Source organism: Stegodyphus dumicola, chromosome 11 (genome assembly GCF_044657685.1).
Source record: "Stegodyphus dumicola isolate Sdum_Otavi_A_Nest chromosome 11, ASM4465768v1".
Classification (NCBI taxonomy): Eukaryota; Metazoa; Arthropoda; class Arachnida; order Araneae; family Eresidae; genus Stegodyphus; species Stegodyphus dumicola.
The window spans coordinates 21,123,231-21,150,841 of NC_140778.1; the positions used below are offsets into that span (position 1 = coordinate 21,123,231).

The 27,611-nt window shown below is 35.6% G+C and overlaps 1 protein-coding gene across 2 annotated transcripts in view; it reads right to left on the reverse strand.

Annotated features, from left to right (window-relative positions):
* LOC118205540 (retinaldehyde-binding protein 1-like) overlaps nt 1–27,611 on the reverse strand; it is a 140,458-nt gene that overhangs the window by 12,761 nt on the left and 100,086 nt on the right. For both annotated transcript variants that reach the window (XM_085826572.1, XM_035377824.2), the window contains exon 4: nt 9,636–9,832. In XM_085826572.1, the coding sequence (XP_085682698.1) occupies nt 9,636–9,832 (197 nt within the window). The remainder of the gene's footprint in view (nt 1–9,635; nt 9,833–27,611) is intronic.

Genomic DNA, 27,611 nt, shown 5'->3' on the forward strand with positions numbered 1-27,611 from the left:
TCGAGTGCATCGCGAGTTGTAGAGTGGAGAGCCTCGAGAATACGTGGAGTTCCAAGAACGACCAGGCAGAGTCGGGAGCTGTATTCTAGTGCTTTGCCATGAAGCTGTTTCCATCGTGATAGCCTGATAACCTAGAGGCTGTGTCGCTGATCATGTCAGCGTGTCTATAGTAGTTCATCGACGATTGTAAAAATGTGTTTTGGAGCTGTTCCTGACAATATTGGTAAATAAAGGGTGTTTCGATACTTCATCAAGTGTTGTCGTTATTCACTCCAAATCTACGAGCCCCGTACGAACGTGAAGGAAGAAAATAACGTAACAATATCTGGTACTCATCTGTTTTGAGGGCCGTGAAAAAGCTGCAGCGAAAATGTATGCGCAAAAGCGCCAAATCTTAGCAAACGCGCCCATTTAACAGTGCACTAAATCTAGCGTACGCGCTGGTTTCAGATTGCGTAAGTTTATATAGTTCTATATTTCTTAAGACGCCATTAAAATACTAGTTTAATGTTTAAATCCTTTTTTGATTTTAAATCCTTTTTTTGATATCCTATGGATTTAACAATTTGGGAATTGCCCATGATGAAAAGTCGGCAATAGAATTTTGGGTAAAGTGCAGAATCACTCACTGCTTGACGCGATTTTAAGAATTGCACATACTCGGTATCCATGCGCACATCGACCTATTTTCACTTAAAAAAAAATCCCAGAATTTCACAAAAATGGCACTGCGTACCCCATTGACGTTATCTATGTACACATCGACCTATTTTCATTTAAAAAGTAAAATAAAATTGACAAAAATCCAATTGTTTTTACCCTTTTAAAAAGTGGCATAAGCGATTCTGCACTTCTGAATTCCGATTCTGAATATTTTCAAAGAAAAGGCATCATTCATAATAGAAAATTACGTTTGAACAACCAACGAGATGAAATTATGCTTTAGCGATAAGTCGGTAGCGAAATAGCGATGCAGGCATCCATTCAATTTAGTTTAGCAATTTTTATATAAATTATAATAATGATCTGAAAGAGTTATTTACTCTTATGCTACCATTCAGTCATGTTTAGCCTTTTTCATATAAATTATAATAATAAAAAAGTATTATACGAAATTAACCTTTCATCTAAATTAAAACATCAATCTTAGATAGTTATTTATATTATACTTCCTTTCTTGTCGCAATTATTAGGGTTGCCGCAATTATTTTTGGCAGCATTGGCATCAACAATAGTTCGGCGATTTTTTACGGCCCTCGAAACCGAATAGTACTCAATATCTATATGTTACCGCTAACGTGCGAAAGTCATTATCAAGCACATTACCTAGCTAATCAGCAGATTAACTGACTTGTATCCTTAAAGTGCGGAACCAAGGATTTTCCGCATTTTACGTAATGTGCACATTAACGGCTTCCGTATCGTTAAAGTTCAAAAGTTTCTTTCACTCATTTCCTTTCCTCTCCCCCTCCCACTCTGATCTATCTTTACATTCATGATCGTCTACGATAAAGGATAAAGAACACATTTTGACATCGGCGATCTGTAAAAATTGGTAACATTAGGAAAAAAAAATTACCCTGTTTCTGAATTTTTCTTTTAACAATGGTTTGAAAAGGCTCCAAGTAGTGTTTACAAGTTGTAGACAGTTAACACAGTATGCAATCTTTGATCATTACCTACTAAGCATTCGCTAATCTGCACATTGCCTACTAGGTGCTCATTAAATTGAAAATAATATCTTTGCTGGAACAACAGCAGCGTTTCTGTAACATAACGTTACAGCTCAAGTAACGTAATGTTACAGCTAAAGTTCTTCCTGGAATGTGGGTTTCTTTTAAAGAAATAATTTTGTAATAGTTACTTGTAGTTTATCCATGACTCCATTTCATTTGTTATGTATTTATTATAAAAGGAGTTCTTCGAAATGAAAAATTTGCATAATTTTCCCTTCTCGGTTTAAAAAATAATAAAATTAGTTAAAAAATTCTGATTTGGGCATCATACGACTTTCTTGTACAGCCTATTAAATAATACACCTTTTATTTGCTGTACTTCATTCAGACTTATTTCCTCCAATTTTTCTAACCAATCTCTCAAGGCATGATGAAAATGAAATCAAATGTTCCAGATTTTGAAATGAAATATCCCGGTTAAATTTGCCATAAAAAAAGAATTACTAATAACTTTTTGTATGAAGTTTACTGCATCGTGACATTAAAGAAAAGCCCCGACTTTTATTTGCGACTCCTTCTTTAGCCTCTGGAAAGGCGGAGCTTCCAAGAAACGACGTCAGCCTCGTCAGCCAATCCAGTTCGCTTTAAATATTTCCAGAACATTCTATAACTGTACGTGTAGAGACGGGAAAAACAACTTGACTACGGTGCTGTGGATTTAATTCCACGTACTTTCAAATAAGAAAACGTCACCATTAAAAATGAAAAGAACATACAGTTAGAATTTTAAGTGTATTCTTGATTATGGAATTTTATTATTACACATACATAATTTTGTTGCGACCGATTGCAAACCAAAAGGTACCCTGCAGAGACATTAGGATTTTTTGAAAGCCGGAGAGATGAAAGATTAGCAAATTTTTGCACTTTTAATTGTTTCATAAAAGGCATAAAACTTTCCCAAATATAAGTACAGGAACCGGAGACCTTTCGTTATTTTCCCAAAATTTATTATTATTATTTAATTTGACATTGCCAAGACATGAATACTTTCATCGTTTAAAAAACTTCAGTAATTTGAAGCATGTGACTACGACCAACGATTGAAAAAAGGTATTTTAAGACGGGTAGGTATATGGGTATACATATGTACACTGCTCAAAAAAAAAAATGGGACAGTCCTATATCTCCCGATCTACTGGGCCGATTGACAAAATTCAAATTGCGTTCTTCATGTCTCGAAAGCGCGACTTAGGATATATATTAGATTTATATATAGCACTATTCTAACATAGGTATTTTGACACAAAATCGGACTTTTTCTGAAATAACATACCAATTTTTTTACATATTTCGATTCTACGACTCAAATTACGCCTAAATATCAAATTTTGTAAAATTTGGAGCGAAATTTACGGAGAAATTCACAAATTTATGTTGGCACTTTTTTGTCAGTTTGCGCCAAGAATACTTCACTTGGCGAACTTCTTAATATATGGCAACCTAGTTTCCTTTCCCGTGAGAGGAAAAAAAGTCACCATCGTTCCTTTTTTCCAAATAATATTCTTTATATTATATTTTTAATTATAACTTATTATTTTAAGTAATTTTTTCTTTTTCGAATTTCATTTTAATTGTTTAAGTTGCACTTTTTTTTTTTTTTTCGAATAACTGTTTTAAAAATTTCTATTTACCAATTCGAACTGCGTAAATAAAGGTGCAGCGTTTATTTTTTTTAGATAGTTTTCTTTATATATATTTTTCGTCATAGTTATTATTTTAGGTAATTTTTAAATTTTTATACTTTTATTTTAATTGTTTGTGTTGCATTGTCTCTTCAGATAATTGTTTTAAAATTTTCTATTTATTTCTTTGAACTGAGCATTTTAAATATATTTATTAATATCAATTTTCCAGAATTTGATTTTATTTATTTGAACTGCGTTTCTTTCGGAAGAATACTTTGTAACCCAGACTACGATGAGTTTGAAAACTGCATACTATATTAAAAGAGAAAATACAGTAAAGCACAGTTTTACACGCTTTTCAATGTTCCGTTCAGAAAAGATATATATAAATAAGAGAGATGTATAACCGACATTTTAACTTAGGATGACTTGCATAAACTGCTTTAAACAGTTTTATCATTGTGCCCATTGCTTTACACAATTTTATTCTACATTTGGTTTCTTAAAATGTTATTCATATTTTAGTCAAAAATTTTATTTTTGAAATCGCAAGAATCAAATATCATAACATTGAAAAGTTTTAAATTAAAAAAAAAAAAAAAACAAATACTAAATTTTACGAAAAAAATTATTTTTCTTCTCTTTTTCTTTAAGCATTCTGAAAGTATATTAAAAAGTATCCAACTTTTCGAAACATTTTGGTATTTCTGGCAATCATTTTAAATAAAGTTATCGCCTTCCATTTCATAAAGGCCCACAAACGGCCGAGCGGTAAAGACGCTGATCACTGGTAGTTCGGTCCGAGGTTCGAATCCCGCAAACAGGCTGGTTGCATGCGTGGTTTCGTGGTTTTCCCGATGTGTAACGTGTATACGAGCCAGTTTCCCTTAGAAAGTCCTCCACGAAGGCATCCCTCCCTTTAGGAGATAGCCCTCGTTTGCTTTGCCATAATTAAATAATCCAATCCAATCCAATCCAATCCTTAATTAAATATAACTGATTTGTAACTTCTACTAGAACTGACGTTAAGAATTGAAGTGCAAATAAATAATATCGTGTGCAATCTTGATTAATATAAAATTAAAAATATTTGCACAGAAAAATATTTGCATTCAGACAGAAAGTGTTTTGAAATATTTGCAATTACTTTATAAGAAGGATTTATTAATAACCGTAATAATTACTTATTATATTACTGATGATTAGGAATCAGTTCTTGACAATTACATTCTAGATTAGAATTTTAAGAATTATTGGAATTTTAAATTAGAATAATGAAAATACGCTACGCACAAAAATACATTTTAGGATAAAAAATGAGTTGATTTTTTATGTTTTAAAACTTCTTGAATTCATTTAATAAACATCGTATCCTCGTTGTTAATTGAATTCAGAATGTTGGGTGTCGTTTATATAATTATTCTTACTTGTCCACGGAATCTGCTGACTTATCCAGCGATTAAGTAGCTGCAGATCATTTCTACATAACCATTGAACTTCCATTAATTCAGTCTCTAGAGGGTTGTATATTTATATCATAATTTGACTTTTATAAAAATGATTATTCTAAATCTTATGTTTCTATAAAAATATACTGTGCTTTAAAAATATGGATGATAGTACCAGCCGCTCTTTCAGCCACTTCAAAAGCATCAGTTTGTTTAGAAATAAATTGTGCAGTTAATGTCATAAAATTCAAATAAACATCAAACGAAAATTCTCAGTTTTAGACAATTCGATTTAATCGAAGTAAAGTAGCAGACGATAAAACGCCGAAGGTAAAAATTTACTCATACAAAAATTTACTCTTATTTAGAAAAAAAAAAAAAAAAAAAAAAAAAAAAAAAAAAAAAAAAAAGAGAGAGAGAGAAATTTAAAAAATAGCTTTTCCTATAGTATTAATAAATATTTATTACGCATCACTGAGGGAAAAAATGTCATATAATTAATTCTCCGTAAAATTTTACTTGAAATTTAAGGTTAAAAATAGCTGTGGCAATACAGTGTAACAAAAATCCATAGACCACATTTGGCGTTATTATCGCTCAAAAAAAAAAAAAGATGCCAAATTTCAAAACGCGAAAATATGTAAATTTGTGTATATCTTAGAAAATTTTGAATAAAAAAGTCTAATTTTTTGCAGATATGCTTAAAAATATACCTACTTTAAGATGATGGCAAAAATTTTATAGGTTATAATTCAAAATTTTTTTCGAAAAATTTATAAAAATTATTTAAAAATAGAAATTTAAAAAATAAAACACAAAAAATGGGTAAATTTTATTTGGAATGAACCTAAATTTCGAAATGTGAGAGAAAAAATAAAAAAAGTTTAATAAAAAAAGAGATATAAATAAATATTTGCCAAATTCAATTAACATTGAGGAACTAAAATTTTTGAGAGCTAATATTTCAAAAACTACTCGTACGATTTTTACAAAACTTGGTATTCTGGCATAATTTGAGTCGTAGAATCGAAATATGTAAAAAAATTGGTATGTTATTTCAGAAAAAGTCCGATTTTGTGTCAAAATACCTATGTTAGAATAGTGCTATATATAAATCTAATATATATCCTAAGTCGCGCTTTCGAGACATGAAGAAGGCAATTTGAATTTCGTGAATCGCCCCAGTAGAACGGGAGATATAGCACAGTCCCATTTTTTTTTTTGAGCAGTGTACATACATTTTTAGTACTGCTGATGGCAATTAAGAAAAAGTGCAAAACTAGATATTACTACAGACGCACATACAAAACGGCAAATCGTTTTTGAGTTATGTGAGATACATATACACTGACTACCAATAAGTATTTGGACACCTATGCAAATGACGACATTTGCGGTCCTAAGGTACGTCACGGACTCCGTCGGTATATATCGTGTAGAAAACAGCATCGGCTTTAGTCGCATGCAAGATGCCTCCCAGTTTGGAGCTCTCTGATTTTTAAAAAGGTATAATTATCGAGTATCACAAATGTGGGCGATCTCTAAGGGACATATCTAGCGATCTGAAGTGCCCAAAATCGACAGTGGCCTATGTGATTAAAAGGTGGAAGGTGAGAGGTGATTGTCGGAATGTGCACCGAGTCGGCAGACCAACGAAACTGGGAGATAGAGACCGACGAGTGCTGTCCAGAGAAATTCGGAAGAACCGCACCCAACCGATGGCCCTCATGCGCGAGGAGTTTCAACAGGCATCCGGGAGTATTGTTTCAAAGAATACCATCCGTAAGGAAGCACATCTGCTTGGTTTTCATGGGCGTGCTGCTGCCCATAAGCCTTTGATCACAAAGTCCAACCGCGCTGCTCGGTTAATGTGGTGCAAAGCGCATCGAAATTGGACCGTAGATCAGTGGAAACGGGTTCTTTGGAGTGACGAATCAAGGTTCACCCTTTACCGTTCGGATGGCAGGGTCTGGGTCTGGCGTCTACCTGGAGAACGTCTCCTGCCAGAATGCATTGTGCCAACAGTCAAGTTCGGCGGAGATGGAATTATGGTCTGGGGGTGTTTCTCCTGGTATGGGCTGGGACCCTTGGTCCCCATTCATGGTAAGCTCAACTCCGATGCCTACTGCACTGTGTTGGATGACAATGTGCTTCCTACGTTGTGGCAGTTTTACGGGTTGGACCCCTGTTACTTTCAGGACGACAATGCCAGTTGTCATGTTTCGACGTTAACCAAGGCTTGGTATGGTGCCAATGGAGTTCATCGAATGGACTGGCCTGCCCATAGTCCAGACCTGAACCCTATCGAGAACCTCTGGGACGAGTTGCATCGCCGAATTCAGGGGTGCACTACCCGTGCAAAATCGGTGAAGGAACTTCTATGTCTTCTCCAAGCCGAGGGGAAGAAAATACGACTAGCTGTCATACAAAGACTTGTGGAAAGTATGCCCCGGAAGGTCCACGCTGTAATTACCTCTCGTGGAGGCTGTACCAACTATTGATTTTGAATACAGTTAGTTTTTCTCTTCTATCACATGTGTTCAAATACTTATTGGTATTCAGTGTATACTTCTATACGTATAGACATCAGGAAAATATCTCATGTGGACACTACATGATTTCCTCCTTATACGGCCTATTAAATTAGACACTTTTTTTTTTTGGCTGCATTTTATTTAAACTAATTCTTTCGAATTTCAATAGAGATATATTTCTCATTCGATCAATTCAGTTTTCACTTTGCGGCAAGGCGAAAATGCATAAAAATTCAAAGCATCTCCATTAAAAATTATAAAATACAAAAAAAGATAAAACTCGAAATACAGTTAAAAACAATTCAAAAATTATCAATCAAAATTAGAGTTAAACAAGCAATATGGCTAGCCGTCAGTAAGACTGGTTTTCCAGTTTACAAAATTGAAAGTTTACTTTTGGTCGCACTCGGCTAAAAGACACTGAAGTTGGACTCACTATTCTACTAAGAGTTTCAAATGTAAACAAACGGTGGCCTCGTTAGTCTTAGAGCCAGTTTAAACTTTTAAATTGTTGATAATTCCACAACTATTGTATACAAAATAACTAAAGGAATAAAAACCTTAACTGGAACGTAAGAACAACATAATTTAATCACTTTTAAAGCAAAAAATGCACAATTTACTGACATATAAAAATAAATTAACAGAGCTCATCAAGCCGGGTAACAGAGTGCATATATATATATAAATTCAAGAAGTATTTTTAAATATATTATAATAAAATATTATTTATAATAAAAGATTTTTCTTAGCAGATTTTTTAAACAAGGAGATTGAAATTACTATTTAAAATATTAATTTAAATTCTAGTAAAATTTTGTTTTCATTCATGGTTTTAAACTGAATTTGTGTTTCTTGGAGATGGTATATGGAAATTTTCTTATTATATATATATATAATAATAATATATATATATATAATAATTAATTAGTCAAGAATACACTTAAAATTCTAACTGTATGTTCTTTTCATTTCCTTGTGACGTACCAGCTTTTGTCCGGAATAAATAGATTGGTGAAGAATCATAAATGTAGTCGTAGCTTAAATTATCAAACGATAAGTTTATAAACAGGATCTATTTATTATTATTCAGGAGAAATAGCAATTACAAAAATCTTATCTCCGGAGTAAATAAAAAAGAATTACTAATAACTTTTTGTATGAAGTTTACTGCATCGTGACATTACCCGATATTCTTTTGCGACTCCTTTTACTGCCTCTGGAAAGGCGGAGCTTCCAAGAAATGATGTCAGCCTTGTCAGCCAATCCAGTTCGCTTTAAATATTTCCAGAACATTCTATAACTGTACGTGTAGAAAAGGAGGGAAAAACAACTTGACTACGGGGCTGTGGATTTAATTCCACGTACTTTCAAATAAGAGAACGTAGCCATTAAAATGAAAAGAACATACAGTTAGAATTTTAAGTGTATTCTTGATTATGGAATTTTATTATTACATATATATAATTTTGATGCGACCGATTGCAAACCAAAAGGTACCCTGCAGAGACATTAGGATTTTTTGGAAGCCGGAGAGATGAAAAATTAGCAACCGCCTTCGCCGGGAATCGAACCACGGGTCTCTGGAATACCGCCCCAGCGTGCAGAACCACTACACCACGAAGGCACGCTAGGAAAGCAGAAGATATACCTTATATACTCCCTTTTTTAAAGGGCGACTGGGGATTTTAGGGGACCCAATCGCCAAATCCTGGGTGTGGAGAGTTATCATCCATCACCCTTTTAGTTCGGGCGCCACTGTAGAGACATTAGGTACATTTCTGTAACCAGGAAAGATGAAAAATAGCAAACGCCTACGCCGGGAGTCGAACCACGGGCCTCTGGAATACCGGCCCAGCGTGCAGAACCAGTACATCACGAAGGCACGCTAGGAAAGCGGGCGATATACTTTATAACCCAACTACCTGCAGCAGCAGTTCCATGCACAAAATTTCAAAGTTCTAAAGCAACTTGTTTTTGAGTTATGCGAAATACATACATACGTACGTACAGACGGGTCACGAAAGTCATAAAAAACACTTCTGTATCCATTTTTAATCCATTTTAGAATGCATTTTGGCATAAAGAGTCCTTTGTTCTGTCCGCGTATACAGATGTCACGCAAAAACACCATTCAAAGGGGTCAAATGGATATTTTTGTTGAAATATAGCACCTGCAATTTTTCGCGACTACAATACTTTCTTTACTTCGTACAAGAAAGTAAAAAGGAAAGGAAATGCTTGAAGAAATGTAATATTTAAATATGAGCAAACAGTGTATTCACTAACCTGCATAAGGTTGCAGAGCAGCCAAGCGTTTTTCGGAGAACAAAATGGAACGAACTGTTTCAAGCCGAAACCTTTAAAATCCCAGATTCCTATATATCCATTTATTTGCGTGACTGGATTGTCGAGAACGTACTCGCTTACCAAGTTTCCAGCTGCCACGAAATCATGGTAGGGTACCTCGTCAGGGTTCCATTCACCTGTGAAATACAACAAAAATTTTTAAAAGTTCTTCCATTGCAGATTCCCAATCTTAATAATTTTACAAAGAATCGCATAATTATACAATCAAAAGTCGTTAATCCGGACTCGTCGGGACTTCGGCGACTCCGGATTATCGATTTTTCCGGATTATAGATCATCAGTTTAAATCTCGTAAGATGGCATGCAGAAATTCTAAAATTAAAAATATGAAACCGTAATTTATGAAATAAAGAACAATTATGATCTAAAGGGTATCAAAATTTGCAAAAAGAAAAAGCATAATATTTATTTGTTTACTTTATTAAACATTTCTTTCAATGTAAGTTGTTTAAGTTTTGCTTCGTTTCATGTGATAATACTTTCTCTTTAATTCTATTAAACAGATATAATTTCTTGTTCAGTTACAAAGTTCCGCTGTTCAAGTCCTGTAATTGCTGTGTCGAGAATACCGACTAATTTGTCAATCGAAATTTTTTCGTTTTCAATAACCTCTGTCACTTTCTTCGCTATCGGAAGCGAATTATAATGACGAGGAACTTGTTTTAAATCATATCAAAGACGGAGCACATCGAGATGAAATATTACATTTGATAAGGAATTATAAGCCAAATAAAATAAAAACATCTGCCCTGAAGATAAGGATAGTGCTGACAGATCAACTTCCAATTCATTACGCGCCCGCCGCGGCGTTTCCCCCGCCGAGCAGTGTGAAATTGATAAACAGATTTCGGATTTCAAAACATACTTTCGCTTTAGATCCTTTACATATTAACAAATATATATCGGAAATTCTATTTGATATAATCGAAAGTTTAAGCTTACTTTTATAAAATTGCTCTTACAGTCTGCAAAAAATATAAAGCCGGATCCAATTCGAAAATTAAGGAACAACGCAATCATCAACATTAACTGAAATAGGTAATTATTTAGCTTATACGTCCATTATACATAAAACGCGCGCGTGAAAACGTATTCTGCACTTGCGCACACTCATATGCGCAGTCGTAAAAGGTCTTACGCGCACGCGTAAACGCCTGTGCGCATGTGTCAACGCGGCGCATGCGCAGGAAGTTTTTAGTTTTGAGGTCCGTATTATAGATCATTCCGAATTATGGGTGTCCGAATTAACGACTTTTGACTGTAATAATAAATAAAAATCACCAGATAGTTAATTAAGATTTAGCTAAAATAATCATTAGTAAGATATGGCTACTTATATAATTTCATTATAAGATTACTAGAACGCCCGGCGGTCGTACGAAATGACCGCTGTTCTAGATATTATAAATTGTAATTAAAATCATTTGGGCAAAGGTATCTGCTACTTTAAACTGAATTACCCAGGGCAGGCGTCGAGGACTACTTGCTTAAAGTAGAGTGCAATGAAGGAAACCACTGGCCGTACATTTCTCAAGAGTCACCGCTAGCTCAATCAATAAAGGTGATTTAAATAATGAAATGTTAATTCACATGTCAAAGACCTCTTTGTACACAACATTTCTTGTGTAAATCTTTCCATAATTTTTAAACTCGCCTTGCAGAAGACCATCCATTATTTTTAATTTTACGTCCGTTCTCTCACGAACTCTTGAACAGGCAACATAAAGTTGACCGTGTCCAAATGCAGGCTCAGGTAAAAGAATGCCAATACGCTTAAGCGTTTGGCCCTGAGAATTATGGATGGACATAGCAAAGGCAAGTTTTATAGGAAATTGTCTACGTCTCAATTGAAACGGCAAACCTGTGCCGTGGCAACTTCACCCCATTGGCTAGTACAGTTATGCAAGCAACCAATAAACTATCGGCGACAAACAGACACTTAAGCCGCATATATGTATATATATATATATGGGGGTGAAGTAACATCATCTCCTCCGAAACGGCTGGCGATGTACACCGTTGGATTCCGCAGGTCCGTGGCACGCCATTTTGACACTTCGCGTCTTCTTGGGACTTTAATTATCCGAGATATTAATTAGAAACTAATTTTCCCCTGCATATTCCACTTTCTTTCTTGGGTTTTCCCTATTACAGGAATTTGGCTACGTGCCAAATTCTTTTTTCTCGAATAGCTATGGAACGGCGCCGAGTTGAAATTCGAGACACGTATAATGGGATTTCAAAAAATTCTCCGAATCCATCGATACCGTTCTCATCTTCGTACGACTTTAATCGGACGAGACGTTAATTAAAAACTGCGGAGATTTTAATTTCCGCGCTCATTTATCCGAGTGGAAACAATAAACTATCGGCGACACACACTTTAGCCGCTTATATATATAAAGATTTTGTATCAATATCAGCCAGAAAAATAAATACGAGTAAACTAAATAAAAATCATATAATAAATTAAGGTTTAGCTAAAATAATCACTCGTTAGATATGGTTACTTTGTAGAGTCATTAGGTTACTCTGAAGCATGAAATATGCAAAATGTGCAATGCCCTATCCGGGACACGAACCCTGGACCTCTCGAATATGCGCCGAGCGCGCTAACCGTTTCACCACGAAGGCATGCCGAAAGGAAGGAGAACTTACCTTACATAATTACATTATAAGATTATTTTGTATCAATATCAGCCAGAAAAATAAATAAAACTTTTAGCTAAAATAATCACTACTTACATATGGTTACTTATAAAAGTTAACAAGATTACTTTGAATGAATATTAGCCAGAAAAATAAATAAAAATCAGCATGTAATAAATTAAGGTTTAGCTAAAATAATCACTAGTTAGACACGGTTAATTATATAATTTCATTATAAGATTATTTTGCATCAGTATTAGCTAGAAATGAAGGGATGAAGGGATTTAATATTCGCTTCTAGAAATTATTACAGTCGAACCTCGCATATAACGAATTTTCGGACATAACGTACGAGCTTTCTGGTCTCGACCAATTTCATATAAACTTACGTTATTTTATGCGGCTATAACGAATTTCCAAAGATACGAAAGACGGGTATAACGAATTGTATGAATATTTTCCATTGACACTCTTGTGTTTTTCGTATTTTTTCGGAATTTCTGCAAGTTTTAAGGAAAAATGATGGATAAAAGCTTTTAAAATTCGCTTTTAAAATGTATTACAGCCAAAACCCTATAATTACGAATTTTCGGATATAACGAACCAGTGGAAATCGCGGGATGATCAGCCAGAGGGTTAACAACTCCTTTAGCGCCATTATTAAAATCTGAACCCTTTCACATTTTTTATCGCAAATGGACGTTATCTCAGAAGGGTTAATAATTTCGTTTTGGCATTTTGCGTTGGTTTACTATAAAAGTCTGAATCAAATTGTTGCCACCAAATATTAGAGCTTAGCATTATATTTATGGACATTAAATAATGAAGAATCTACATGAATGTATGTATGTTTTCCGCATTGTGAAAAAACAACGGAACCTAGAGACATCAAATTTTGAATAACGTAGACCTCCAATCGAATATGGGCACCTGGAAGCACACAATTTGAAATTTGGAATTTTTGTTATCTATTTCACACTTTGTGAAACTGAAACGAATTTTTGATGAACGAATTCAACGATTTCAAAGCGAGCAATGGCAACACAGTACAGGGAAAAAAAAAAATCTCCAGCGCGCGAAACTGTGTATCAGAAATTCTTAAGGTATGCTCTTTTTAAATATTTTAGGATACTGCTGTTGAATTGAATTTTATGGTCTAAGTGCGAAGAACATATAAGGTATTTCTCCCGCCTTCTTAGCATGCCTTCGTGGTGCAATGGTCAGCACACTCGACGCGTATTCGAGGGGTCCGTGTTTCGAGTCTCGGTGAGACCATTGCTCATTTTTCTCGTCTCCACCTTCCAAATAACCTAACGTCTCTACAGTGGGACCCGAAATAAAAAAAAGGTGGAGGATTTTGATTCTCCACCACCAGGATTTGGCGATTCGGTCCCTTAATCCCCAGTCACCCTTTAAAACCCTCTGAGCGGCAAGGGTTTTCGCTAAAAATGCATAAATTTCCCAAGATTTTTTTGATTTTAATGTAAAAACTCTCCTGGTATTTCATACCTGGATTTGTTTTCTTTTGACATATTTCCTTAATTTCTTTGACATATTTTAATATGCACGTGTATATACGTTCTTACAGATATCACAAAAAACATTCTAGGCCGTATATATACGGCTTTGCCGCTTAGAGGGTTAAAAGAGGAGTATATAAGGTGTTCCTCACGCCTTCTTAGTATGCCTTCGTGGTGTAATAATTTTAGCACACTCGATGCGTGCGTATTCGAGAGGTCCGTGGCTCAATTTTTTTATATTTCCTGCTTTTCAAAAAATATCTAACTTCTCTAAAAACATGAGATTTAATAAATAAAGGTGACACAGAAAACGTTAAAAAAACGCATCTTTTGACATAATTTCAGATTTTTTTAATTATTTTCTTGTGTAATAAAATATTGTTATAATTCTTGTATTTTATTTTAAATCACTCTGATTAAAAAATAATAATATTCTTAAGAATTGCATCTATTGCTTTAAAACAACTTAATTTGCTGGACGATAATATATAAAATCAGTTCGGAAGATAAATAACTTACATTTGTCAAATGGCAACACATTTGAATAAAATGTGAAGCAAAGCTTCTAAAGTGAATAAACGCAAAATCGTGTTTCGAGACTAGACCCTTAGGGTTAAAAAAAAGTAAAAATTCAAAATTAAGAATATTTTCTTTTCAGAGTTTATGGCTTCCCGAAGAAGTTATATATCCCTGAATACTGAAAGGAATTAAATTAACAGTAAACAACCGTAGGTACAAGGTCATTTTTCGATGGAATACAAAACCACGATTTTAATTTCAATCGAATTTATCTCTAGGGCCAGGGTTTTTTCATATTCGAGTAAACAAGCTGGTCTTTATGGCCTTGACGTTAGAATCTTCACTCGCTGCTAAAATGCAATTCTAGAATTTTGTTAATATCACCAGAAACGTCCCTGAACTCTTTCGGGTATAACATTTCGTAAAATATTTCCGCGTTGTTATTATTTGAATGGTAGATACAAACACCTTCCCCCCCTCTATAAAAGTTGAAAGATTTCAAAGTGTGATGTAATTGTAACGAAGAAAACATAGGTGAAAAAAAATATTAAGATGGATCTTTTCAATTACAAAAAAACACATTAAAACAGAAAGTAACCTCGACGCTGTTTCGCTTATTATGTGCATTGTTTTGCAGTGTGAGAGCGGATATATGAAAGAATATTCTGCCCTATTTAAAGACTAGTTCCTAAACAATAAATGACAGCAGTAGAAAGGAAATATTGATTTTGTTTTGCGCAGTTGCAGATATAAATTCGAAACACAAAATGCCAATTATACTTGACCCTATAATTGAAACAGCTAATTAGTAAATCAATGAATGATGTTTTACAAATAGCTACGACACTAGACTTTTTTACTTGAAAACTAAGCTAAAAAATAACATGACAATTAATATATGCTTATTCATACAGTGAAGGTTATATTTAAAACAACAACAACAACAACAACAAAAAAAAAAAAAAAAAAAAAAAAAAAAGAGAATATCTGAAATGTTTCAGATTTTAAATTACGTCCAAAGGGGCGTTTTTTTAAACGTTTTGTGTGTTACCTTTATTTATTAAATATCACGTTCTTCGCACTTAAACCATAAAATTCAGTTCAACAGTAATATCGCAAAATAGTTTTAAATTGAGCATATCTTTAGAATTTCCGATACACAGTCTCGCGCGCTAGAGATAAAAACGTTTTTTCTGTGCAACGTTGCCATGGCTCGCTTTGAAATCCTTGAGTTTGTTAATCAAAAATTCGTTAAAGTTTTACAAAATATTAAATCGATCATAAAACAAATTCCAAATTTCAAATTTGGGCTTCCAGATGCCCATATTTGCTGGAGGATTACGTCATTCAAAATTCGATGGCTCTATGTACCGTTGTTTTATCACAATGCGAGAAATATACATACATTTATGCAGATTTTTCATTATTTAATTTCTTCAAATATAATGCAGGACTCTAACATTTGGTGGCAACAGTTTGAAAAGTGAAACGGACATTTACAGTGAACCAACGCAAAATCGCAAAACGAAAACACCATTCCTTTTCTTTTTGTCTTTTTAGCTTTGTTATTAAGCATCGTTTTCTTGACAGTTTACGCCATATACAATTAAGCAGCAAAATTACAAAGATTTTAAAATTGGCACAGCAGTATAGGTCTAGAGTTCTTTATGCAGCGTTAAGCATTGGCATATATTTTCCACTTTTTTTTAAGTATTTTCTCAGTTCATTTTTCTTACTGAAATGGCTTTAAAATTTTTTTGTCTTTACATTATTAACGTTTGGCGTTTTTATTTATTAAGTATCACATTCTGGGAGCTTACGTCACATAAAATTCGATTGAGTATATTCCAAAAATATTTAAAACAGCACATCTTTAGAATTTCCGATACATAGTCTCACGCGCTGGAGATAAAATATTTTTTCTTTTCTTTTTCCGTACACTGTTGCTATTGCTCGCTTTAAAATTGACGAGTTTGTAATTAAAAATTCGTTTAAGTTTTACAAAATTTGAAATAGATAATAAAAGAAATTCGAAATTCAAAATTCGGACTTCCAGGTGTCCATGTTCGTGTGGAGGACTACGTTATTCAAAAATGCATGACTTTAGGTATATTTTTTTCGCAGTGCGAGAATCATACATACATTTACACAGATTCTTCATTATTTAATTTCTTTAAATATAATACAGAGCGATAATATCTGGTGGAAACCATTTGAAAAGTGATACAGCACATTCAAGTGTCCCGACGCAAAATACCGTTTCGAGATTAATATCCCATTTGGAACGAACGTCCGCTTTGAACAAATAATTTTATAATAATTATCCCAAATAGGGCAATGTCATAAAAATACTTAATATTTGTAATTAGTCATCTCGTGATTCAAATGCATTTTCATTTAAGATTGAAACCAGATAGAAAAGCAGAAACCAGATTGAAAACCAGATTGAAAAGCAGAAACCAGATTGAAAACCAGATTGAAAAGCAGAAATATATTCTTAAGAACCAACCAGATTGAAAAGCAGAAATATATTCTTAAGAACTGCGTTTATTGTGTTTAAATCCCTTAGTGTTTTTTATATACAGACAAATTAAATATCTTAGGTTTTACATGATGGCGACGCGCTGGTGAGTGAAAGCTACAAGTATTTTTTTTTCAAGCAGTGGCAAAACATTGCTTTTAAGGGGTGTTGGAACCCCAAAATCTTCAAAAAATTGTGATTTCGGATTTTTGCATTTTCCAATTCTCTACACTTTTATCTTTCTAAAAATACCATTCTTTAATCTCTATGAAAATTAGAACTGTAAAAAAATCTAGTTTTAATTTGTCATCTACTGCTTTGATCAATGAGGATTTTTACAGAAAAATGCGTTTTTCTCCAAACGTGATTTTTTTATACTCGATGTACCTTTTCTCAGGAACTACTGCTCACAGGTATCTAAAAATTTTATGGCTTATTTATTAGGGTCCCTAATATTTACTGAAATGAGCTTTTTGTAATAAACTTAGAAATAATTTTTTAAAAAAATTTTTTTGTGTGAGAAAAGTGCTAAATTTTACTATGCCTATCAAAATATTCTGTAATTTACTCTAAAATTCAAAATGTTTCAAAAGCTCATTTCAGTATAATCAGATAGGTATACTTTAATTGCAGAAAAAATTTCAAGCTTGCATCTACAGCAGATTTTGAGAAAAGGTACATCGAAAATGGCCAATTTAACATTGTCGGTATAGGGGTTTCTGATACCCCTTAAATAGCTGAGTTCGTTGATTAAAACTGAAACATAAATGTTTTACATTCTTCCGAATGGTAACAGTTGAGAATTAAAATCCTTTATTTCGAGTAGGCTTGCCACGCTCGCTTTCAAATTGTAAAAACATTAGGTTATTTTAAAAGCAGGAGTGATGAAAAATGAGCAACTCCTTCGCCGGGAATTTAACCGAGGACCTCTGGAATGCGCGCCCAGGGTGCAGACCACTACACCACGAAGGCATGCTAAGAAGTCGGGAGAAATACCTTATATACTCCCCCTTTTAAAGGGCAACTGGGGTTTTTAGGGGATCCAATCGCCAGATTCTGCGCGTAGAGAATCATCACAATTAAAATTCGGGTGCCACTGTAGAGACATTTTAGGTTATTTCGAGGCCAGAGAGATGAAAAATGAGCACAGGCTTTGCCGGGAATCGAACCGGAGACCTCTGGAATACAGGCCCAACGTGCAGAACCACTACACCACGAAGGCATGCTATTGGACAGCATTATTGAAGTAAATAAACTCTCACTCCCGAACATGACGTCACCACCGTCAGGCTGTAATTGCATGACATTAGGATAGGTCGTCCCTACGATCATATTGAATGATTTAATATTTAATAGATTTTTTCCTCTCCCGTGGCTACATAACAAAAGACAAGTGATTAAGGGGACTCATGACTCATACACCTTAAAACCCATAAGATCTTCGAATAGGTGACTGTCGCAAGAATTGGGATAACTTATTTATTTGAAAAGCGATTACATCCAACTTTTTAAGGCTGACTACATAATATAGCTGCTTTCTGAAATAGTCATCAGAAAGTTTGTGTTGCTACAAATATTTTTATAATTTAATCCGCTGTGTGACAACATTTTTCGTCATGTTTCCACCTTGCGCGCACGGTTTTAAAATATTCTGTCGCATAATTTAATTCCAAATTTAATATATACCTTTTATAACATTTGGAAACTACTGCACACCAAAAATCCTAAGAATTCCATGTTAAATTTTTATTTTAGTTGGAGTTGAGTTTATAAAATGTATTTTATTAAAAAAATCTGTAATGTTTTCGTCCATAAAATATTTTAATATTAAAATATTCATCAGATTTTAGGTTCAATTAGAAAATAGTGCCCATAAAAAGAATTCCATCAAATTTCATGTATGTATCATTAGCCATTTTTAAAATATGCGCGCAAGGTGAAAACATGGCGAAAAGTCACAAAGAGGATAAATTACAAAAATATTTGTGGCGACACAAACTTTCTGGTTACTAGTTTCCAAAGCTGCTATATTATGTAGTCAGCTGTAAAAGGTTGGAAGTAATTGCTTTTAAAATAAATAAAGTATCCCAATTCTTGCAACAGTCACATATTCGAAGATCATGAAGGGTTTAAGGTGTATTAGCCCCCTTAACTCTTTAACTGCCATGATCCCCATTTACGGATTTGCCTTAGTAGCGGAAGTATGGTAACTCTAATTAGGTTGGCAACAATAGTTACTTTTTTAAATTGTTGTTTAAACCTTTCTAAAGCTTTTGCACGAGTTGTTGAGTAGTAGTTGTGTAATGAGAGCATTAATTGCGAGAGGTAACATTTTTGTGAGTTTCAAGATTTCAATACAGTAAGACCCCGCTTAACGCGGGGGATACGTTCCATCAAAGTAGAGCGTAATGCGAAACAGCTCTAAACGAGGCTATCTTTACATGTAAATATTGGGGTTAGGGGAAGATGGCTAGGAAATTGGTTAGGTATTAAATTTAAAAAGTATGTTTTTTTAATAAAAATAAAACCAAACATTTATTTCTTAAAGCCCAAATTAATACCACATTATCATTTCTTGCAAAAATAAAAACAAAATATAAATAACAAAACGAATATTCTTAAAAAAAAAAAAAAAAAAAAAAAAAAAAAAAAAAAATTCTCAGTCAGTCATATTTAGTTAGCCTTCCGCGTTTTCAGTGTTCTGCCTTTTTGTGACAAAAGCATCTAATGTTGTTTGCCTTTTTCTTTTGCGTTGTTCTCTTAAAAGTTCTTCATAAACAGATAGAGTATCTCTAACACCACGCCTTACTTTTGAGCTCCTGTCAAAATTCGGATCATTTTCAATGAATTGATCCATTATTTCAGTTATCGTAGACAAACTCCTTTTTACAAACGCCATCGAAAGTTCTTTTTGCTCTTCTTCTGAATCACTGCTGTCAACATTTTTGTTTTCTTCTTGTTCAGTTAATTCCTTGAGCTCATCATTAGAAAGACTAGCCGCTGCTTCTTGAATTATTTCTTCGACATCTTCCACATTTACCCCTTCAAAATATGTCTGTACAATACCGCACCAAACAAGAAATACAAGTACACTCTTTCGGATATGTATTTGAAACCTATCGCTGCATAATATTTCGGGGAATCCCCGTATGCTGCGAGCGATTTCGTGGAATCCCCGGGTTGAAATAAAAGGGCGCTAAACGAAACAGCGCTAAACGAAACAGCGTTAAGCGGGGCCTTACTGTATTTTCTAAACGCGTTATGTCATATTATTATGTACATCATTTCCAACTCCTGCGTATTGATGTGTTGTCTAACGGTTTTAGAATATATTTACTGACTATTTATTGTCAATGTGAACTTTATTTTCTCGTGAGGGCTACTTGAAAGTCGATCGCCATTTGTGGCTCATGGCAGATTCTATCTATATTCCATTTATATTCCAATTTGAAGTCTCTATGTCAATCTAGACACCCAGAAATAAATTGGGAGGAAAAAACTGGCAGTTAATGGGTTAAACAAAACTTCATTAAATTCGTACAAAATATGAAATAGTGAATCAAAAATAAATTCGAAATTCTAATTTTGTCCTCGAGATGCACATGTCTGGGTGGAGAACTATGTGTGTGTGTTCAAAATATATTGAATCTGTCATTTTTCAATAACGCGAGCGACATACAAATATACATACTGTCTGCCTACGAGAAGAATAACCCCGCCACAGTGTCTGGCGGGTGGCGGTTGCTATAGCAACAGGGATAATATACTTCAAATAGGGGCGAGCCAAGTGTTGCTTTATTGTTATTTTGTTTTTGGTGACTGCTGGCTGAGAGGTTTGGTTTTATTGGTTTATTAGATTACGGCAAAGCACTCTACGGCTATCTGTCTTAAGGGAGGGATGCCTTCGTGGAGGACGTTTTAAGGGAAACTGGCTCGTATACACATTACACATGAGGGAAACCACGAAAACACCCATGCAGCCAGCCCGTTCGCGGGATTCGAACCTCGGACCGAACTACCAGTGTTCAGCGACGTTACCGCTCGGCCGCTGGTGGGCTCTGGCTGAGGGGAAAAGAGTTATCATTCGTCTTCCAGACACCCCTAGGGAAAATGGGTCAAGGCTCGTTTCTATGGCAACAAACAGCTGCAGACTAACCGGCGAGAGGTTTTCTTACAGTAGACAGACTGTACTAACAAATTCGTCATTATTTAACAGTGGAGGTTAAAACAGTGGACGTCATTATTTAACAGTATTTTCCCATAATTTGATTTGTAATATAAATAGATTTTACGTACAAAAGTAATTATGTCTTTTTACGGAAACAGAAATGGTTATGGTATACATGCGCGTAAATCATAGTCAAATACTTTCCGATTTTTTCTTTATAACTACACAGCGAAAACCTATTACATCTTCTAATTGAGTGCCGACAGTCATCCATTAATCTTTTACAAAGACGTACAAAAGGAAAGTTAATTTACAATCGGACCCGAATTCGAATCCTGGAGAAGGCATGAAAGTTTGTAAATGTATAGTATCCGTGCGGCATGGGGGGGGGCTCTAAATACGCGGCGACCCGAAAGTCCTCTCGAGAGGTTAATGGTAGGCGAAGAGGGGTGGAAGACCTTCGGACCCATCCCCCCCGGGTGCTCTCCATCAAAACTGGGGGCGGAACAGAGCTAAATCGCATTGTCATCCGATCTGTAAGGTGCTCAAGGCTGTTGCCAACAGCAAGGCGTATAATTTCGCTCCTTGCCGCGAGGAATTTCGTGTGCTTGAGGCTGACTGATACGCAGTCGCATGGATCTCCGACCTAAGGTTCTACACCAATCAGAGTTATATGTCCATGCGACGGAAAAGAATCTACCATCCACCGCCAGCGGCATTCACTGAATCAATGATAGTAATATTACAATGCTAAATTGACAATGTCATTTATACAATAATTGTTACATAATAATCCGTATGAAAAATAAATATACGATCAATTAATAATTACATTGTCATGGATAGGATCTATGTTGTGGAGAGTGGAACTTATACATTAACCAGTTTTTAAACTTATGTCTTCTTCAATACGTCATAACTTCATGTTCTTATCAGTTACACGCCTAATGATGTGTGTCCGTATTATTTTTGCAGTTATCCACAGAGTAAGCCAGTTACATCAGTTCAGGCAGTTGATAGTTCCATAGCCCAAAGTACAGTAAGACCCCGATTAACGCTGTTTCGTTTAGCGCTGTTTCGGTTTAGCGCTCTTTTATTTCAACCCGGGGATTCCACGAAATCGCTCGCAGCATACGGGGATTCCCCGAAATATTATGCAGCGATAGGTTTCAAATACATATCCGAAAGAGTGTACTTGTATTTCTTGTTTGGTGCGGTATTGTACAGACATATTTTGAAGGGGTAAATGTGGAAGATGTCGAAGAAATAATTCAAGAAGCAGCGGCTAGTCTTTCTAATGATGAGCTCAAGGAATTAACTGAACAAGAAGAAAACAAAAATGTTGACAGCAGTGATTCAGAAGAAGAGCAAAAAGAACTTTCGATGGCGTTTGTAAAAAGGAGTTTGTCTACGATAACTGAAATAATGGATCAATTCATTGAAAATGATCCGAATTTTGACAGGAGCTCAAAAGTAAGGCGTGGTGTTAGAGATACTCTATCTGTTTATGAAGAACTTTTAAGAGAACAACGCAAAAGAAAAAGGCAAACAACATTAGATGCTTTTGTCACAAAAAGGCAGAACACTGAAAACGCGGAAGGCTAACTAAATATGACTGACTGAGAATTTTTTTTTTTTTTTTTTTTTTTTAAGAATATTCGTTTTGTTATTTATATTTTGTTTTTATTTTTGCAAGAAATGATAATGTGGTATTAATTTGGGCTTTAAGAAATAAATGTTTGGTTTTATTTTTATTAAAAAAACATACTTTTTAAATTTAATACCTAACCAATTTCCTAGCCATCTTCCCCTAACCCCAATATTTACATGTAAAGATAGCCTCGTTTAGCGCTGTTTCGCATTACGCTCTACTTTGATGGAACGTATCCCCCGCGTTAAGCAGGGTCTTACTGTATATCATGTTGTTTAGGCTATTCTATGTTCACTTTTGTTAAGTTCATCGTTCAAGTAAATACTACTTGTCCGCTTCAATACATCATAACTTCGTGTCCTTAACAGTTTGCACACCTCATTATGTGTGTCCATAGCAATTTGCACACCGCTGTGTCGCAATTATCCACAAGTCAATCACGAAATTGCAGTTGGGAAGTTCATTGTAATATGTACACTATTTTACTATTATCCACAGAAGCAAATGTTTTGTAAATAATGACTTGGCTTCCAGATGATAAAAAAAAGAAGGAAACTAATTCTTAATTTTTTTTTGTACGTCAGACAAGTGAGAGTTAGTCAACAACATTTTAAAAATTAACAAGATAAAGCAGTCAGCTTAGGCGGATAAATATCTCCGTTTAGTATTAGATCGCTAAAGTACAATATAGCAATAGATCTACATATAAATTTTACAGAATAGAAGTCATGAATTTTCCTACATGTGATATGATTCCGTTTGAAGATGACCCGGGGAGAAGAACTGGCTTCTTTCTGGTGACCAATGCCGGGCTGATGCGTTGCAATTTTTGGTGCATTTAGTCGATTTGCCGACAGAACTTATCTGCCGTAATCGTTTCGCCCAGATTTAGGAAGCTGTGGTGGATGAGATCGGCCGCAGACCACCAGACAGTCATCATAATTTTCTTTTGCTGCAAATTTGGCTTTGGAAAGTGTTGTGGTATCTGACAGCCGTTTAGCCACTGAGTCGAATGTCGCCGGTTGTTATAGAGAATCCACTTTTTATCGCATGTAACAATTCGATCAAGAAAAGGGTCGTTTTTGTTGCGGAGAAGAAGAGCAGACGACACTTCAAAACGGTGATTTTTTTAAAATTTTCACTCAATTCACTTTCACCCACTTATTGAGCTTCTTTGACTTTCCTATACGATTTAAGTGATCAGAAATCGTTGTTTTGCTTACGCCGGGGCCCACGAGCGGCCGAGCGGTAAAGTCGCTGAACACTGGTAGTTCGGTCCGAGGTTCGAATCCCGCGAACGGGCTGGCTGCATGGGCGTTTTCGTGGTTTTCCCCATGTGCAACGTGTATACGAGCCAGTTTCCCTTAGAAAGTCCTCCACGAAGGCATCCCTCCCCTTAGGCAGATAGCCCTCGTGTGCTTTGCCATAATTAAATACACCACACCACACCGCAAGCTCCCGAACAGCTGTGCACGGGTCTGTTTCAACTAACATCTTCAAATCGTCGTCATCAACAGCTGAAGAGCATCCACGATGCTCTTGATGTTTCAGGTCAAATTCTCCACGACGAAACTTTCGATACCACGGTTGAACTGTAGAATCATTAACACTTCTCTAGTTACATAATTTGTTGACATTTTGTGCCGTTTGCGCTGCGCTGTGGCCTAGCTTGTACTCATAAAAGTAAATTTGCAAAAAAATCCCGTTTTGACATCTAAACAAAAATACCTAGTAAATATTTTGGAAAATGATTTTGTAACAAAATGATTACGATAGAAATATAGAGCGAAAATAGAGCTTCAAAATGATATATAAGCTAATATAATTCAAAATATTTTTCTTGCTAAAAATTTGCAGGAAAGATAATGTTACGAATTTGGTATTTAAAAAGCTAATGTCAGTTCAATTATAAATTAAATGGTTTTACTTCTCGCGCAGTGCAGCGCGTGACGAATATTAAAAGAAAGCTAAGCCGGAAAAATTAAAAATACAAGAGCGCGTGCGTTAAATAAATAAATATCTCTTTTTTTGATTTCGAGAAAGTGCTGGAAAATTCTAGCGCGTGATTTTAAAATCTTATAAAAGGAGGAAAACATCTCAGTTTGTAGTTAAAGTAGCGGTTGGCTACTAATTGCCGCCTAGCCATTGACTCGATTTCGATTTCGATATTAGTTTGTAGTAGTTGCTTAGTTTGTTGTTGTTTAGAAAACTGCTGTTGTTGATTATAGCGAATTCGCGGATTAGCGTTCTTTAGCTGTTTTGAATTACGTTCTATTGTACATTTGAGTAGTTAAAAGATAACTACTGTGAGATATTGTAATACTGCATGATAATTTGAGAAAATTTAAGCATTTTTGTTGTGATAATAAAAAGTTTTGTTCATTTTTCATCGGACTTGTGCATTCACTTCATAACGAACCCGTACGCACGCAACAGTTTTTGGTGTCAGGAGTGGGGTTTGAATGTCAATAACAAGAGCGATGGAAGAGAAATTAAGGCATTTAATATCAGCCTTTGCCTCATTTAAAGAAGAAATGAAATTGGGCCAGGAATCCGTTAAGGACGAAATGAAAGCCGTTCAAGCTGGTCAAGAAGAAATGAAAAGAGAAATTACCTGCATAATAGAAAATAAATTTGAAGCTATGGAAGGCAAAATTGACACAGTTGAAAATTGGTTGTTGGACAAATTGAAGAAAAAGTTTCTTCCGTAAAAGATCAAATTGAAGAAAGAGTTTCTTCGGTGAAAGAAGAAATAGAAGAAAGAGTTTCTTCTGTAAAAGAACATATAGAAGGAAGAGTTTGTGCCGTCCAACATCAAATCGAACAACAAATTGATGATAGGGTTTCTGCAGTAGCCAAAGAAGTGGATATTTTAAAGAAATTCGTAGCGACGGCAGGGAACAATAGTGATGGTTTTAAATTTTTACCCATGCCTGCTCGTCCCTCTCTGAAGTTATCCACTTATGATGGGAAGACCTCCTGGCAAGTGTATAAAACACAATTTTCTATAGTGGCGGATGCGAATGGATGGGATTCTCAAGCTAAGGCCTGTCATCTTACCGCTTCTTTGAGAGCAGACGCAGCGGATATCCTGCAGACTCTTCCCGAAAACCAGAGACTAGACTTTGAAGCTCTATCCGAGGCATTGGAGCTGCGCTTTGGAGAGAAGTGTTTAAAAGACTACAGCAGGCTTCAACTAAAATCCCGTCAGCAGAAGCCTTCCGAAACACTTCAGGAACTCGCCACGGATGTTGAAAGGCTGTCCCACCTCGCCTTTACGGAGTGCCCGAGAGAAACGAGGGAAATCCTGTCGCTGCAATATTTCATCGATGGCATCCGGGACCCTGAAATACAGAAAGCACTGCGAATGGCGGATGTTAAAGATTTGAAAAGCGCTCTGTTGTACGCCATGAAGTTCGAGGCAGCCCAGGAAGCAACTAATAGAGATCGCTACCCAGTTAGAGCTGTGCGAGTCCATGAGCCAGTGGATCAACTGATGGCTCGTTTAGATGATTTAGCCAGAAAAGTGGACGCTTTGATACGGAGTAGGAGCGAGAAGAAAGTGGCTCTAAGGTGTTGGAGATGTGGTAGTGAAGGTCACCTAAGACGGAATTGCAGAACACCCCAGGGTACGGAATATAAAGCAGATGATTTTACCAGACAAGTCAGTGGCTTGAGACGGAACAGAAGTGGAAAGAAAGTAGTTCTAAAGTGCTGGAACTGCGGAGTTGAAGGCCACATACGAAGAAACTGCAGAACACCCCGAGGTACGGAAAATAAGACCATTTCCCAGCAACGAAGCAGTAAACAAATTAGTGACCATATCGAGGAACGGAGGTTGCCAGATAATGAAAAACCTTGTTTTAAAGCGCTTAAAATTTATACAGTGAGTGGCAACAGTAACGGACTGTCCATTAATGGGAATATCGATGGAGTTCCTTGCAATATGATCATTGACACAGGAGCTAATGTTACCATCATTAGGAAAGATTTAGCTGAACAGTTTAAAGATAAACTTATTTGGACGCCATCCTGTGTTACCCTTCAGACTGCGTCTGGTGACAAGATCGACATAACTGGGAAGTTAAACGTAAACATCACGTTTGGAAGTGCCGCCTACCATCACACGGCATATGTGGCGGATATTACAGATCCATGCATACTCGGATTGGACTTTTTAAGGAAATACAATTTTTCCTTAGATTTCAAAAACAATAAGCAGCTTTCAGCATCTGATGGCATGACTATCCATCCTCAAAAGGGATCCTCGCCTGGAAATGTCGACGCCTTGTCCGAAAGATCGAGCTCGGGAAGCTGCCGAAATCATACCAGGGTCGAAAAGAAACTCAAGACTACCAGCTATTCTCCATCCCAGAAGCTCTTCGGTCGAGACCTTCGTCTGCCTTGTGACCGCCTGTTTAGTCGCCCTACGGATAGTCGCCCTACGCCTTCATCGCCTGAGGAACACATCCAAGATGCCCAGGCCCGGTTTGAGGGGATGCACCGTTCTGCACGAAAGCGAGTCAACTTGGCGACGGAGAAAATGAAGACCAGATGCGACACAAGAGCTACTAGACAGAGATCCAACAAAGGAGACAAGGTGTGGTTGTGGAACCCAATTCAACGAAAAGGACCGAGTCCTAAATTACAGTCACCTTCGGATGACCCATATACAGTGCTGAACACGAATGACGTCGTGGTTTGGATCCGTGAGTCTTCGAACTCTTACGACAGGTTAGCTTATTACTATGGCCATAGTACATAATGTAAATAATTGTAAATAGTATCAGACCGTGGTCCTTTTTGTTTTTAAATGTGTATTTGATTTGATTTGTATTTAGTATTTGATTTGCATTTAGTATTTGAT